We start from the raw sequence: 17,805 nt of genomic DNA on the forward strand, positions 1-17,805 counted from the left end.
CCCACACACACATACACCCTTACACACATACACCCACACACCTTCATCCCAACATAAATTTACTCATATATGTACCCACACGGACAATCTCCCCAAGGGGAGGCCAGGGTTTTTTCTTCTCTATCTGAGTTAGTGAACACATCCAGCAGAACAATGAACTGATGGTTCACACCATCACCCCCCCCCCCCCTCCACCCACTCCCCGTCTACCTATAATGGCTGCATGTGCATAACAAAGGGTGGCCTAATGGGATGCAAATGTCCCCAGAACTGCCCCCTGGTGGAGGCCAGGTAGAAAAGTTTGGAATTAAAATGGTGGTAGTCCTAGTGTTAAATGAACCAATTAATTGAACAAACAATTCTATAAAATACATTTTTAAACACAATATCCACATTCAGGTTTCCTAAATCACATAAGAGCTCTCCCTTTTATCGATGCCTTTCCGCATCTCCCCTATAAAGCTAGTTATACTTTTGCGAGTGACCGTAGCGCGCGACTCCGCACAGCTCGCGTGAACCTCTGTGAACGGCGGAAGCATTTGCCAAGTCACATTCTATGCAGTGTTGTCCGAAACGACATGTGGTAGTATAAAGAAACACCCCTCAAAAACAGGGGAAGGAACATTTATCTGACCAATTTTAAAACACAAAGCAATGTTGCTTTGTGTTTTAGATTTGAAAAGTGCTGGCTTTAGGCTAAAGTACTTGAAAATGCACTTCTGCACTTAAAACACTTATAAAACACACGCAAATAATTTAAAAGTAATTTATATATACGAATTGGCTTGTTATTTTGACATTTGTGTGCCTAAGCGTTGCGTTTTGTGTGCGATCCGGTGACATTGTTGGCCTCAGTGACCCCTTGTCTCATGGCGCTGTTTGCGTTCCGGCATCGTTTGATTTACAAATTAAGCATTGGGCCTATTCATATCCACATACTGGACTTAGAAGAGTATGTTACTATCTTGAATTACACATATTCATATCCATATACTTAGAAAAGTATGTTCTGATTTTTATCAGTTTCCCTGCCAGTACCACTGCCCAGTGAAGTTTAGCATTCTTAAATATTGGACTTATCTTCTCCTCCTTCCTGCTTTGAAGTTATCTTTTCTAGAGTTATTGTTATTGTGTGTGTGTGTGTGTGTGTGTGTGGCTAAGAGAGATAGAGATGGTGTGAAGTTCTTGTGAGATTCTTGTTCTGTTTTGTGAGAAGGTTGTTCTGTTTTGACAACCTATTTGATGCATTGATCATTTCCTCATTTGTTGGATTTACGTCTTATTCTCCACCTGTGCAAATAAAAAAACAACTACATTTTAACTGCGATTAGGGTTCCTTGTTTAAATTATTGCCCGGCCCTTGTGTTTGACTTGGTAGATCTCGGCATGCCATCAACTTCAAAAGTAGATCTTGGTTAAAAAAAGGCTGGGCACCCCTGGTGTACAGTGAGTACAGGAGTGGGCTCAATATAAATCCTTGGGTGGCGCCGATACTGAGGGTTTTTGAGCTGGATGTGAAATGTCCCATCTTGACAACTTGAGGTCTGTCAGTCAGGAATCTGTCACGTATGACCGTGTCCCCCTCCGTTAGCTGTCACTCCGAACCCCTCGTGTCTGTGTTCCGTACCTGTTTACCCCGTCCCGCTCGTTTGCCTCTGTGATTACCTCGTTAGTTCCCACGCCCCTTGTTATTACCGTCACCTGCCCCTTGTTTAATGTCATTGTATTTAAGCCCCTGAGTCTCCCTTGTCCTTTGTCTGGTATTTTGTTTGATTTGGATGTTTGACAATCTGCTGTTTATCTGTGTACCTGACCGTGGTGTGTTGTTGGTTTTTGATTCCTTGTCTGTTCTCGTATCCCTTGTCATTGTCATGCCCGTATTCGCCTGTTACTCGGACTGCCCTCCCGTTATCGACCCGGACTGGCTAAGCGACGATGAGTATGGTATTTCCTTTAATAAATCTCGCTCCTCTCAGCATTTGTGTCCGTCTCCTCGCTACGCAGCGCGAGAAACGTTACAGAATACCAGACCTACCAAGGACACAGCGAGAGAGCGAGACTCTGGTGAGTTCGAACACTGTAATGAGATGTTGGCTGGATTAATCCGGTTCGACTCTCCGGTATTGCAGTACGAACGAACCAGAGACAGGAAATCCCCTTGCGCTGTGGGTACAGGGGAGTCTCGTCGCTGCAAGAACAAAGCGAGGACACTTCCAACGTCTAGCTTTAGCGACGAGCTCCCTGGTAAGCGCAATGTGTCTGCCCGACTCCAGCCTGTAGCGCGAGAGTCGAGCAGACGGAATGAATGTGCAGACGAGCGTTGGCTTGGCTCTCGGTTGGCTTTCAAAAGTCATTGTGAGCTCCCGATACCTCCGACGAGGCGGAGTCACCAGGAAAGCCACCGAGAAGCAGTTGTGTCTGTATGTTCTTCCAGGCGCAGACCGGACCGGGGAAGGAGGAAGACCACGCCCCCAGTTCAGAGCCCCGCCGCCACAGCGCATGAGGTCGTCGTCTCGCTGGAAGAGAACCTCCCTCCGCTACTCCCGGAAGCTACCCCCCGAAAGCTCCCCAAGAATTTTTTTGGGGGGTCGTACAAGCCACTCGACGAAGGAGTGGCTGGCTGAAATCCGGAATGACGTCGGTATGGCGGACACGCCCCCCGGTGACGTCAGTATGGCGGACACGCCCCCCGAGGACGTCAGCCCGATGGAGGTTCCGCCACCCCGAGGACGTCAGTATGGCGGACACGCCCCCCGAGGACGTCAGCCCGATGGAGGTTCCGCCCCCCGAGGACGTCAGCCCGATGGAGGTTCCGCCCCCCGAGGACATCTCGTCCGCGCCGGCTGCTGTCCCCGCGACCCTGGAGAGGTCGCCCGCGCCGGCTGCTGTCCCCGCGACCCTGGAGGGGTCGTCCACGTCAGTTCCTGTTCCCGCTGCCCGTCGGCAGTCCACGCCAGTTCCTGTCCCCGCGACCCTGGAGAGGTCACCCGCGCCGGCTGCTGCTCCCGCTGCCCGCCAGCGGACCCCGCCTGTCCCTGCTGCCCGCCAGCGGACCCCGCCTGTCCCCGCTGCCCGCCAGCGGACCCCGCCTGTTCCCGCTGCACGCAAGCGGTCCCCGCCTGTTGCCCTTGAGACTGTGCTGCCCCCTGTTGGGCATGGACTTTATGTTCCCCCTGCTCCGCCCTGTGCCTCCTATGTTCCGTTGCCCGTGTTCCCCTTGCTCTCTGGTCCCATCCCTGGTTTTGTTTTGGTCCCTGTCCCCGTGGTTGTGTCTGTCAGGGTCTGTGTTCCTGTTCCCGTGTCTGTGCCTGGTGGTGTCGTCTCCGTACCTGTCCCCGTGTCAGTGCCCCAAGTTTTGACCCACTTTGTTCCTGTCCCGGTCTCTGTCGTCCACGTCGTGTTTGCCTCCGTGTATGCCCCTGCCCTGTTCCCTGGCCCCACTCCCGTGTCTACTCCTGGTCCTGTCCCATCCGGCCCTGCTGGCCCATCCTGGCCCTGCCTGTTCTACCGTGCCCCGACCCGGCCCTTGGCCAGTCTCTGCTCCCCTGTCTCCGGTCCCTGCCATGCCCCAGGTCCCTCGTCTTGTTTTGTCCTGGTCTGTTCCTCCGATCTGTCCTGTGTCCCGTGGTCCCCTGCCCTGTCTGCCCTTGCGTGCCCCGGAGTGGCACGCCTTGAGGGGGAGTACTGTCACGTATGACCGTGTCCCCCTCCGTTAGCTGTCACTCCGAACCCCTCGTGTCTGTGTTCCGTACCTGTTTACCCCGCCCCGCTCGTTTGTCTCTGTGATTACCTCGTTAGTTCCCACGCCCCTTGTTATTACCATCACCTGCCCTTTGTTTAATGTCATTGTATTTAAGCCCCTGAGTCTCCCTTGTCCTTTGTCTGGTATTTTGTTTGATTTGGTTGTTTGACAATCTGCTGTTTATCTGTGTACCTGACCGTGGTGTGTTGTTGGTTTTTGATTCCTTGTCTGTTCTCGTATCCCTTGTCATTGTCATGCCCGTATTCGCCTGTTACTCGGACTGCCCTCCCGTTATCGACCCGGACTGGCTAAGCGACGATGAGTATGGTATTTCCTTTAATAAATCTCGCTCCTCTCAGCATTTGTGTCCGTCTCCTCGCTACGCAGCGCGAGAAACGTTACAGAATCACTATACCCAGGAACACAATGAGTTTCAGCCCCAGATCATGGAGTTTCATTCCACTGCTTCCTCTAACTCTACACACAAGCAAATATCCCAAATGCTGTAAGTGGTATAGAAGATTAACTTGCACTAACATGTTGGATATCTTTCTCTCTGTTCAACATATCCATTAACATTTTCCAACACAAAGTTACTGAGACTTTGACTTCCTCTGAGTAGCACAGTCACTAGGTACCTGCCACTGATCCTGCGTACTGCCAGTTGTCCTGATCCTAGAGCTTCACCTGCACCTGCTCTAGTGGAGCTGAGATGGAGAATAAAGACTCACAACTATCTCTCAACTTGGACCCTCCTTGCTGCCAGTGTCACACTGGCCTAGTCTACAGTGTTAGACATGTTGACACTGTAGATTGTGACAGATATTCAAATAGCATGTAAATTATGCCTAAATAACAGATCTGAGGTTCAGATGTGAACTCAATAAAGCAGCATCTAACACCATCTCTGTGTGCATCACACTCAGGGTCTGGACAATAGCAAGACGCACTTCTACTCTCAGTAGGATCAGACTGACTCTTTATTGCATTTATGGCATTATTTCCGTCATGAAAAGTTTATCATAACGCTCTAATTACAGTACATTCCAGGCATTGATGTTGGTGTTACCTGCTAGTGCAGTTCAACACAGACATGGTGTGTGTGTGTGTGTGTGTGTGTGTGTGTGTGTGTGTGTGTGTGTGTGTGTGTGTGTGAATATATTAAGGAAGGTGAAAAGGTAGAGATGAAGTTCAACTAAACCTCCCACACGTGACATACATCATTTATTTATTTTGGTACATGTGGTCCTGCTACATTCTGGCCCCGCCCACCTACCACTGCTGCAGTGCTACCTGATATGACACCACTGCTGTGGCCTAATAGTCCATTATAAACAATAAGTCTATTATAAACAATTGTTCATTATTCATTATACATCTATACAATGTCTCAATCTCTCTCGTTTGTAATATTGTTCTCTGCCTGTGTGTTGGTGTTATGGTCTCATACATCATCTACACTCTCACAGCTCTAGTAGATGTTCTGTAGAAGAGTCTATGTGCCACACTGTTAGTTACAGATGTACAGTAAGAACTGTACAGAGTAAGAAATGTACAGAGACTGTACAATTTCTGCTCTTCAAGTTCATGAATGAAAATGAAGTCTCTGTAATGCAACGTAAGGATCCCGTATGCAGTCAAGTTTTCTTATATTCTTTTTTTGTTTTGGGTCATATGCTCAAAGGGAGACTTCCGCTTGTATTCTCTCTTTAATAAGTCAGTTCACATCTTAATTTTACATATCGTGTCACGTGAAGATGCTCAGGAAGTCACATTGGTGAAGGAGTTAGTGAGACACACATATGTAGAAGGAGTAGTTTCAGCCAGCAGCTTTTCTCTTAGTTTGATCAAAAGTAATTTGAACACAAACTGCTTCATCTGTTTGAACTGATTCATTTTATAGAGAGAGAAAAAATGGAAATGAATGAGAATATATATGCAAATACAGAAGTTCCTGAAGACAACAGGTCTGATTCAGACAGTGAGGATTCATATGAAAACATGAAGGATGAACAGGAGACTCAGAGGACCAGAAGCAAGAAAAATGAGAGCTCAGGTCAGTACACTCATATGCTCCCTCCGTCCCTCCATCTCTCTCTCTCTCTCTCTCTCTCCTCTCTCTCTCTCTCTCTCTCTCTCTCTCTCTCTCTCGTGTTTCGCACAGTGTATGACTAGCTGGTTTTATTCCAGACACAGAACACTGCTGGGATCCATGATCTGATGATCCTGTATTCTTTATATAAAAGTTATGCTTTTCTTTTTTAGAACAATTCCAAATTCAGTGCATTATAATAGTGCACAATAACTCTGCTTGAGGAATTTGTCCTCCGCATTTAACCCGTCCATACAGTGAGAAAACACACACACACACACACACACACACACACACACACACACACACACACACACACACACACACACACACACACACACACACACAAGGGAGTGTAATAAAGTATTGTAGCACTGTACACTGTACAATAAAGTTGAATCTATCTATCTAACATCAGTGCAGTTTATAGGCACCTTATAGATACATGTTATTTACAGGTACTTTTAAACAAAACCCTTACAAATATGACTGATTACAATTTCAGTTAAGGGCTTTTGTTCAGGGGCCCAACAGTGATGGCGGTTGACCTGTCACCTTTCTGAACTAGTATAGTGTTATATTAGGTGCTGTAGGTCACACACACATATACACACTGTTTGTGGTCTGAACTAGTACAGTGTTATATTAGGTTCTGTAGGTCCCACACATATACACACTGTTTGTGGTCTGAGATCCATGTGAAGTCTTTACTACTCCTCCCAGTTTAACATGTGAAACACTGCAATGTATGTATTTAATTCTTAAAAATATGATGTATCTTCAGAAGCCAACAGTCCGGGGAGCAGATGCTACAGACTGGCAGCAGTGTGTCTGGGGCTGCTGTGTTTTCTCCTGCTGACTGTCATCATAGTGCTGTGGGTGAAGTTACAGACCAGATACAACAGCCTCAGTGAAGAGAGAGACCAGCTACAGAACAATTACAATATTGTGACATTAGAAAGACACCAGTTACAGACCAGATACAACATCCGGATTGCAGAGAGAGACCAGCTACAGACCAGACACAACAGCATGACTGCAGAGAGAGACCAGCTACAGAACAGTTACAAAAGCATGATATTGCAGAGAGACCAGCTACAAACCAGACAAAAAAGCCTGACTACAGAGATAGACCAGCTACAGACCAGACACAACAGCCTTACAACCGAGACAGAGCAGCTACAGAACAGTTACAATAGTGTAATATCACAGAGAGACCAGCTACAGAACAGTTACAATAGTGTGATATCACAGAAAGACCTGCTACAGAACAGTTACAACAGTCTGACTGGAGAGAGTGGCCAGTTAAAGAAAGAGAGAGAAGAACTCCAAAGAAAGTTTTCTGAAATTGGTAAGTGATCATTTGCAGACTAATACAGTCTTAAGCACTCAGGAAAATTGTGTATAATGCTGCTCATGGTAGCATGTGCTTATAATGTGTCAACATGGCAGCAAACTTCTTCATCTGCTTTTCTCTACATATAATTCAACCCAGTAATATTGGAGGTGAAGCTCTGTGCTGCTCTTCCTGTACAGTTGTGAACAAATGTATTCAACCCCCACTGAAATAAAGTGTTTTGGCCAGTTTGACATTGATTTTGATCATTTCAGTCATCTTATTTAAAATTATATCAAAGAGGCACTTATAAATTATATAAACATAATATTTATGATGAAATAACCACAAATGATTTTTCTGTGCTCACATCATTATCAGTTTTATTCAACCCCCTAGTGACATTATTTAGTACAACATACTTTTCCAGTTATGACATCTTTCAAGCATGAAACATAGCTTGACACAAGTGTCTTGCAGCGACCTATGGGTATCTTAGCCCATTCTTCATGGGCAAAAGCCTCCAATTCAGTCACATTCTTAGGCTTGCACACTGCAACTGCCTTCTTTAGGTCCTACCAGAGGTTCTCAATTGGATTTAAGTCTGGTGATTGCGATGGCCACTCTAGAATGTTCCAGCCTTTCATCGTCAACCATGCTCTGGTGGACTTGGATGTGTGCTTGGGATCATTGTGCTGTTGGAAGGTCCAACGTCTCGCAAGCCGCAGGTTTGTGACTGACTCCCTCACATTTTCCTCCAAGATCTCCTGGTACTGAAGGGAATCCATGATACCCTGCACACGCTGAACCTTTCCTGTGCCATTATAAGCAAAACAGCCCCAAAGCAAAATTGACCCCCCGCCATGCTTCACAGTAGGCAAGGTGTTCTTTTGTTCATAAGCCTGGTTCTTCCTTCTCCAAACATAGCGCTGGTCCATTGGCCCAAACAGTTCTAGTTTAGTTTCATCTGACCACAGTACACTGTTCCAAAACCTTTGTGGCTTGTCCACATGACTTTTGGCATACTGCAGTCGACTTTTCTTGTTCTTTGGAGTCAGCAATGGGGTGCGCCTGGGAGTTCTGTCATGGAGGTCTTAGTTATGCAGTGTGCACCCTATTGTCTGAGCTGAAACTTTGGTGCCCACATCTGACAGGTCTTTTTTCAGTTCCTTAGCAGTCACACCGGGATTTTTCTCCACATTACGCTTCAGGTAGCGCACAGCAGTCACGGTCAGGATCTTCTTTCTGCCACGACAAGGTAGCATTTCCACTGTGCCCTTTAACTTGAACTTGCGAATGATACTTCCAATAGTGTCTCTTGGAATATTTAACAACTTCGCAATCTTTTTATATCCATTGCGTTCACCATGCTTGTAAACACACCAGTAGATGTCTAGAAGGAGCTGAGTATCACAGTCCTTCTGCCTAATTGGCGCTTATTATGCTTGATTGGTGCTTGTAGACATCCAAAGGTGTTTTTAAAACTTGAAAAACACTGGAATTAACCTCTGTTCTTAAGAGTGGTAGTCATAAAGGGGTTGAATAATTGTGTCAGTGAAGAAATCACAAAAAGGCCATTTAATACTTTTAATGACAAAAACAATTGATGCTATTTTAGTTGCATTTAGTTCTTTAACAAGTCCTTGTAAGATTTCATTATGAACACAATTACAAATATGCACTGAATTCCATAAAACCCTTCACAGCATTGGGGGTTGAATACATTTGATCACAACTGTATGTGCACAAATAGAGACATCAGTGTGGCAATGTGATTAATTTCAATTAAATGAAATGTCAATGTGACATTTTTAAATTGATTTGGGCACCACTGGAGGTGCAACAGACTCAAAGATCTACCTGAATTTTCCATTAAAAACAAAGAAAAATCACTACAGCTACATTTCACTGTAATAGTGTATTGTAAAAATATTTATTTGCATTAATGACATAGTGTTACAGGACAGAACAGGACTGTCCCAATGTGAGGAATGGCAGAATGCAGAGACGAGTACTTTATTAACATTAGAGAGCTGCGCAACTAGAACATAGCAGACATATAACATTAAACGTTACAGACACGAAAACTCACAAAGACAAACTCAGGACTAACACACAATATATACACAACACATAACGAGCCCTGCGTGTAACACATTAGACTGAAGAGATGGATGAACACATACACAAACAACCACACTCACAGGAAGTACATATATGGACGTGGACTACATATACACACGCCAGAAGGGAGGGGTTTGGGGAAAAACGTGACAAGGACAATCAATTTATTATTAAAGCATGAATAATTTGTCCAAGCCAGAGGGAGAATCCAAAAAACAAAAGTCAGTAAAAACAAATACCAAACACAAAAAAAAAACCAGAAAGTAAAAAATGACAAGGCAAGCAAGTCAAAAGTTGAAATAATAATAATCTAAATCCAAAATTTCTAAGCAAAATCTGAATCCAAAAGCACAGCAGGGTCAAAACACAATAACAGAGTAAATTCCTCAGTACTCACTTAGCAAAAGAAACAGTGACAGAACTTCACCAGAAGATGAATAGACAAGTATAAGAAGACAGACGTATACAGCCATAAATGAATAAGGATTCTGGTGAGGATGAGTGAGTAAATAATTGATGATTGGTTTAGTGTTCCAAGCTATGAAGGAATTCTGGACAGTAGTGAAGTAGACTGTTGATAATGGGAGAAGCTGGTAGCATCACATAGTAATGTTCACTTGAGATCTGTAGTGTTTTATAAAAAAAAAACATGATTTTAATTAAGATAATAAACAAGATTAAACAAGGCTGTACAGTATATTGAAATAGTTAACGTTAACACACCACAGTGCTTACAAATGTATACAAAAGTGGATCCTTCTTGAAGAAATGGTGTATATCAGACGTTAACACACCACAGTTTTTACAACATGTTTACCATTCTTGAAGAAATGTCCTGAGTTCTTGTTTACCAAATCATTCATTATATAATTTTCTGGAAATACTATCAAAAGAAGAGGCAAGAAGACAAGGCTGGAGATACTTCAACTCCAGTATCTACTACATCTCTACTGAAGAGAAGACCTGGAGTGAGAGCAGACAGGACTGCAGAGAGAGAAGAGCAGACCTGGTGATCATAAACAGCAGACAGGAACAGGTGAGAGAGGGAGAGTCCATGTGAGGGAGAACAGTTATACTTCTACTGCCTTTTCTTATGTAGGAACTACATTTACAGGAGTTTATGTTTGAAATGGTGAGCAACACTCGAGCTTGGATCGGTCTGACTGATGTAGATACAGAGGGCACCTGGAAATGGGTGGATGGCTCCAGACCTCCAAACACTGGGTAAGAGAATCAGTGTAAAATAACACACACTGAGAAAACTCTTAGAAAATGCAACCTAAAAGTTCAACAATATTTTCAGATTTATTTCTTACTTGATTTATTAACTGTGAGTAAAAGACTATAAATATTTGAATATATTACTATTCTAATTTGTCAGAAGATGGCACATAGCTTATAAGATCTGTGGTGGCAGTTGTACATTTGTAACAATTTGCATGACCCAATTAGAGTAAAAAATTACAAATAGTTAAGCTGATGTTAACAACAGTGATTAATATTGAAATAGTTAAGCTGATATTAGGGGGTGTGGTTAATATTGAAATAGTTAAGCTGATGTTAGGGAGTGTGGTTAGTATTGAAATAGTTAAGCTGATATTAAGGGGTGTGGTTAATATTGAAATAGTTAAGCTAATGTTACAAGGTATGGTTAATATTGAAATAGTTAAGCTGATGTTAGGGGTGTGGTTAATATTGCAATAGTTAAGCTGATGTTAGGGGGTGTGGTTAATATTGAAATAGTTAAGCTGATGTTAGGGGCTGTGGTTAATATTGAAATAGTTAAGCTGATGTTAGGGGCTGTGGTTAATATTGAAATAGTTAAGCTGATGTTAGGGGGTGTGGTTAATATTGAAATAGTTAAGCTGATGTTAAGGGCATTGGTTAATGTTGTTAGAATTTTTAGTGACTTGATTTCTTGAGGATTTAGTGGCCTCCTTCACCTTTGCTAATTTATAGAGATTTTAGGCATATTTTTTCTAGGTTTTCAGAATTCTCAGAGCAGAAGTTTGAACTGAAGGAAATCAGGACAGTGTTCAGATGTTGAATCTGATTCTATGAATTTCAGGTACTGGAATAAGGGGGAGCCAAATAATCTAGGTAATGAAGACTGTGGTGAGATTCTGATGTCAGAAGGCTGGAATGACTGGTTTTGCTCTAATAAAAACAAGTGGATCTGTGAGAAAAGTGTTGCATAGTACGTTCTGGTGAAATAATTAATGTTACAAATCAAATACCGCTTTGAGTTTGACTGCCCCCTTTTGTTGAAGTTTTTACAGCATATAATATGGTGCATTGCTTAGGACACAGGTCACTAATAGGCGGACCTCTGTCCGGATCCGGACCAAAATGATGTCTCATGCGGACCCGAAACTGATACCAAAACAGAAACGCTATAGTAAAATCTTGTTGAGCACTTTCTGTTTTACCAGCACAGCTTTTACAGTCCTTACAGTAGTGCTCACGCGTCCAAAGAAACCTACGGATTAATTGCATGCGAGTTTGGCTATACCACCAAGCCAGTATCACGAAGCAAAGTGAGACTGGATGGGAGGCGTGGAAGACGTAACCTAGTGAAAGACAAAAATAAAAATATAGAGAAACTGATAGGTGAGACGGAGACGTAGAGAAAAACGGCGAAAAGAAAGAAATATACAGGCAGGCAAGACGGGAAAAGATAGAGAAACCTGATCGCTGAGACGAAGAAGGAGAGGAGAAACCATTTCTGAACATGCACAGTTGTCATGTTTTACTTATTATTTAGAATTGGGTAGGGAAACACTCTTTCTATCTGTGCATATGACAATATCATAACATATAAAACATCAGAAATTAGATATACATGTTCAGCCATCTAATAAGACCGAATTCATTTCATTTGATAGGCAAATCAAGGCATGCGGATGTTAATATGATGATGCCATGGTTCAGAATATATAGACTTCTGGACCGTGGCATCATTAAATATTGCCAGACTGGACCTCTTTAAATTTTAATTGAATACCCCTGGCTTAGAAGTTATCGAGTTACTTATTAAAATTATTGTTGATGATTTGTGTTGTGTTTATAATGGGTAATGGTTGTTTTGTCCAGTTATTTTTTCTTTTATGTTGCTGTTGCACAGCTCTGATAAGGGAATTAATGTTTTTAGATTTTCATATTATCTTGAGATAATCGTGAGATTATGTTTATTCATGGATTGTATGATTTTGTACTGTTTGTTTCCTGGCTGTGGATATTGATCCTGTTGTGTAAACTCTACAATCTTTGTCACCTGGTACTGTTAAAAAAGAGGCATTTTGGGAAAACTGAACTTTTATCATATTTATTGATTTTTAGTCTGTTTTACAATTTTGCAAAGTCTTATGCCAAACCTAATATTTAAATGTTTTTTTATGTTTGCTAGAATGACCATGTTGCTTAATGCATGTATAAAAGCATTTTAACATAAACAGAAGTTTATATTCAAAATATTGTTATACACACAAAAATTTGTTGATCAAATACAAAGTCTAAGTCTGTGCAAGGAGCTACAAGCGTTTATGAAATTACTAATTTCATACATAAAGAGAGAATGACAGTTTAATGTTCACCCACTTTTACTAATATACTGGGGAGTTTGGCTATAGCTGTTCCTCAGTTTTTGTATTATTGTGATGACGGTCACAGAGAAGCTTTTTTACCACCGGCTTACTCATTGTCAATTGCTCCATTTTAATTAAATAAATAAATACAATGTTCAGTACAAGCTTACAGTTTCTTTATTCATTTCCACCAATGCCAAAGTATTTTTGAAATGAGCTCCGTTTATTGTCAAACTGTTTGTACATTTGGAGCTTTTGTGCACAGAGAACCCAGACAAAATTGTGACCTTCTTATAGAGCTTTTTTAGTGTCACCTGAACCTGAACTCATTATTACTTGAAAAAAAAGTCCATTAAATCCATTCAGGTATGCAAAAATTGAAGTTAAAATTCAGGTTCGGGTCGAAATTCAGGTTCGGGTCGAAATTCAGGTTCAGGTTGAAATTTCGGTGGGGAATGCATCCGGGATACTTAGGATGAGCAAACACACTCAGAGCTAATCGAACTGCATCTGACCAATCACAAAACATCTCAGAGGTCAAGTGCAGGCGCGTCTTTCTGCCAATTTTCTAAAAGGACCATTCGGAAGACCATGGCCGAAGATCGCACTGTCTGAGCTTTTCCAGCTGTAAGTAAACCTAATCTTTATTAGTTTATCCTCTTCTTCTTTAGGACCACACCAGAGTTGTAAATTGAAAATCAGATTTTGGATTTCTTTCTTAAGACGAGTATGGTGTGAAGCACATGTTGGCAGGCTAGTTTGTTAGTATCTGCGTTAGGTTTCTTCAGTATTGACGATGAACAGCATTTTGTTTTAACGTATGTAAGTACGTGACGGAAGCACTGAAGCTGCAGCTATATTGTGCATTCCGCATAGAAGCATTATAAATTCTGGTGTAGGTATATTGACATTAGTCACAAATCACAATCGGTAAAAATGATTAAGCCGCTGTGCGTGTGTGTGCGCACCAGTAGCGAACCATGACCATTAAAAGTGGGCCCGCCCCCCCCCCCCCTTCCTAATTAACTGCAATAAATAAAAAATAAAAAACTGAGATGACAGTACAGCTTTAGAAACGGAATAAACAATAATATATGTACTAGAGAAGTTCTTAAGCAAAATAAGGTTCACAGCTCTGTGTTCCTTGGGAACGGAATATGTAAACAACGCGCACGAGGGCATCAAAGGACTGAATCGAAACTAGCTAGCGGTGGTATGCTAAGGTCAGCTAGTGTCGCCACAGCGGGCGGAAATTATCATACAGTTAAGCCTGCCCACTAAGTGAGGAAGATATGATTGGTCAATTTTACTGTCATTTGAAACTGGTATTGCGCTGAATTATAACTGGAAGGCCCTCTGTAAACGAACAGCGGGCATCACAGTCCTGATAGGGGGAGACACAGGCTCACAGGCTTCCACTTAACTTAACCCCTCACCTTCAAATACAGATTGAATAGACATGGTTGAATAATTTATTTGCTTATGTTTCTGTAATTGTTTAGATGTCGATTGTCAAACTGTAAGTAGATAGAAAAAAATCGGATAAATTATATATATTTATATTTTAAGAATATTTTAGGCCCTCTCAGAGGGTGTAGAGGGCCCTGACGGTTCCCCACTGGTGCGCGCATAGAAAAAACATCGTTTTTATTATTGGAGTTATTAGTAGACACCGCGCATACACATAGGCCTATTCTAACTTAAATAACAGCTACATTCTTCCGGCAAAACTGCTTGGAATATTTTAGTGAAAGTTACAGGAATGTGAGTTGGTGTTTGCAATGAAGCAACATTATTCAACATATATTTATTTTGCAATAAGAACAATATATGTTTTGTTTTGTGCGGGAGTCAAATTAGAGACTGCGTATTCAACCGCCTAACTCGGCGAAGTTGCCATTAACCTTCAGCGGCGGTAGTATAAATGTGTATATTGTAAGTTGTATATGAGACGTGCTATACAACTAAACTTTCATGTATCGCATTAGTTAATTTCAGTATTGTGCAAGCTTTCAGTGGGTACAGTGATTGGTGCTTCCAAACACTGAGTCATTACCAAGACAATAGATACTAAACGCATCGCAGCAAGGAGGCAGGTTTGTGGTTGAATTGCAAAAAACTCCAGTATGCCATTTCTTTCTGTTCAGTGAAGAACATTTGTTTGTCCATTTATTATCACATTTCTGGTTGACAATTTTTCTTGACAGGGTAGTCATGCTGAAGTATTACGTTCTGCAACACACCTAGTATCTCTGCTTGCATCATGTGAGAGCCAAGGGACCACAGTCAGTGCTGTGTTACCCTCCAGGGAGGACAATAGCAGGTTCAGTGTTTAGGCTTTTATACCTTTTATAAAGCTTGTTGTGGAATATTTTATCTACAAAATTAAGAGCTTTCTGTGGTTACCCTTTTACAGGCAACAGGGAGGTCAAAGACCAGGCAAGCAGGCTCCTAGACCTACAGTTCAGACAGAAATGACCAGGTTTAGATTAACTGATTGTTTTAAGTTACAAAATAAATTTGTAGGGAGGAAAATTGTTCATCTGTGGTTTTTATTTTTGTTTGTTTTTGTTTCCACAGGGCCTTTCCAGACCTTTATTCCAAAGGGAAGGCTACGCGACGTTTAATAGGCGGACGTTTCCAGGAGGGAGTTCCACGTAAAAAGATACAGAAAATAAGTGTCACTTTCAATCTCTTGCCAAGCCTGTATGAAAAGACACCAATAGATTCAGAGCAGCTGGTGCATTTACAGGCTGGTTTAGGGCGAAGAACTGCTACTCTAGATGAAGATACCACACATGAGGAGATAGGCACATATGATGAACATATGAAACCTATGCCCTCAGTTTGTAAGACTTGTATGGACTTACCCCAATTAACACAACAGGGAGAGACTATTTGGAGGGTATTATAACATTTCATTATAGCATTGGTCCCAAACAAAATGTAATTTTTGCATCATTATATGTTTGTTTTTATTTACTTTTTATAATGCAGTTAATGGAGCAACTCAATGTGCTGTATCCAAAGCTAATGACAATAAAAGGAGGCTGGCTTCTTTACAAAGCACCAGGTACAGACTAAATTATTTGTTTGATGTAGACATTTCTTTATGTACACTTAAATATACTTCTTAAACACTTAACAGAACCATTGATTAGATGATTCTTTTATTATGGAAAAAGTTGTTAAGATTGATGGAGAATGTTTATGGAGAAATTGAATCTTTTTGAAGAATTCTATAAAGTTTTTTTTTTTGTTACAAGTTTGACATTGTAACAGTAAAAGAGACCTATTGAAAATACATTCTATTGATCCACATAGAAAATACAATCAGTCTGATGAACCCTCTAATTATGCTGTGTTCTAGTTAATGAACTAATGATGAACCATCTTTGAGTGTAAATGTGACATGTTATTAACATAGAGCAAGAAACAAGTGCATGAAACACAAAAGGGGATTTTAATAAAATACAAGAAACAGACACATACTGAGGACCAGCAGTACAAGTACAATTGAATGACAAAAGTAACAGGATTTATCAGTTTATTATAAGGCTCAAATGCAACGCATTGGAGGGGCACCTGTGGGGACTTAAATGGCGAAGTAAAATGAACATGTATTTTTACTTTAGGAGGATGGGGAAGATGAAAGCTGTCTCTTATGCCACCAGAGGATTGTGGATATACTGGCAAAATTCTGAAAGCAGCTTGTTAAGGGCCCATTTATATAGCTCCACTTCAAGAACAGCTGGACACTAATCCATTGCCCCCTACATCAGAAGCATTCAGCAACATGCCAAAAGCTCTGTGTCAGAAGTGCAAAACGATGTATCCACTCCAAGTCCTGGCTGACTACATCAAGTCATGTGAAATCACAGCTGTGGAAGACTCTGTGGAAGAATCTGACCATCTAGACAGTGATGGTAATGAGCCAAAAGGGACCAAATGTAAGTACTTTTGTGTAAAGTAAAAGTACATTTGCAATGCTGATATAATATGAATTATAATTATATTGCTAAAAATAAATAGTAGAAACTAAGTCTTAGTTGTGATGTGAATTCTGTGCTTCCATTTTCTCAGCACCTGTTGATCACACCTGTCCAATATGCCTGAAAAGATTCCCTTCCAAAACCATTGAAATACACGCAAGTTCATGTGGAGAAAGGTATTCATGGTTTATCAAATGCTAACATCTCCCTTTTGTCATTTTCCTTTTTTACATTATTTTAAATGTATAAATAAGAGGGATAGGAATGGTCCAAAATTGGCTCGAATTAAGAATTCCTACACTGATATTCTATTAAAACCATTTTCTTCTCCTGTAAAGTTGTCTCATTGAACATATGAGGTTTTGTTTTGGCCATTGTAGTGACTGACAGCCATTCAGAAGTTGCGAATGAGGTATTGCCAGGCTGTAGTGCCAAAATTGTGGATGGTTGGTGCTGTATTCTATTACAAAATAAAAGTAATCTTACATTTAGAAGCCTTGTGTATGTCATGCTTGCCTTTATTGCCTATTTGAGTTTCTCATGGGTTTTCCCGTTTCCCAATCCATAGAGTGGCAGTCAATGAACGGAGAAGTTCGCTCTTTGCTCAAGACCAGAGATGCGGTCTTCAGGTCAGGGGACTGGGAGGCTTACAGATCAGCCAGAGCCAATCTGAGGAGAGGAATAGCAATAGCCAAGCACCGTTACAAACACCGGATTGAGGCGCATTTCACCTCCTCTGACCCTCTACGTTTGTGGGAGGGCTTACTGACTACAAGCCACCGAGCACGGTGCCATCCACCAACAGTGCTTCACTCCCTGATGAGTTGAACCAATTCTATGCTAGCTTTGATCGGGGTAGTAAGGTGACACCTTTAAAAAACGGTTTCCCATCAGATGGGAATCCGCTTGTAGTCTCCACTTCAGACGTCAGTCGC

At 41.7% G+C, this 17,805-nt stretch overlaps 1 protein-coding gene across 2 annotated transcripts; it reads left to right on the forward strand.

Annotated features, from left to right (window-relative positions):
* Positions 1 to 5,498: 5,498 nt before the first annotated feature.
* Positions 5,499 to 12,988, forward strand: LOC143524743 (uncharacterized). Of its 2 annotated transcripts, XM_077018286.1 has the most exons (6): positions 5,499 to 5,798; positions 6,619 to 7,185; positions 7,743 to 7,898; positions 10,188 to 10,330; positions 10,409 to 10,518; positions 11,363 to 12,988. In XM_077018286.1, the coding sequence occupies exons 1-6, from the start codon at positions 5,657 to 5,659 to the stop codon at positions 11,490 to 11,492; spliced, it is 1,248 nt and encodes a 415-aa protein (XP_076874401.1). In that variant the 5' UTR covers positions 5,499 to 5,656; the 3' UTR covers positions 11,493 to 12,988. The 2 variants fall into 2 exon arrangements, with proteins under 2 accessions (XP_076874401.1, XP_076874402.1); XM_077018287.1 differs by lacking the exon at positions 7,743 to 7,898.
* Positions 12,989 to 17,805: the final 4,817 nt, after the last annotated feature.

Source organism: Brachyhypopomus gauderio, chromosome 1 (genome assembly GCF_052324685.1).
Source record: "Brachyhypopomus gauderio isolate BG-103 chromosome 1, BGAUD_0.2, whole genome shotgun sequence".
NCBI lineage: Eukaryota > Metazoa > Chordata > Actinopteri > Gymnotiformes > Hypopomidae > Brachyhypopomus > Brachyhypopomus gauderio.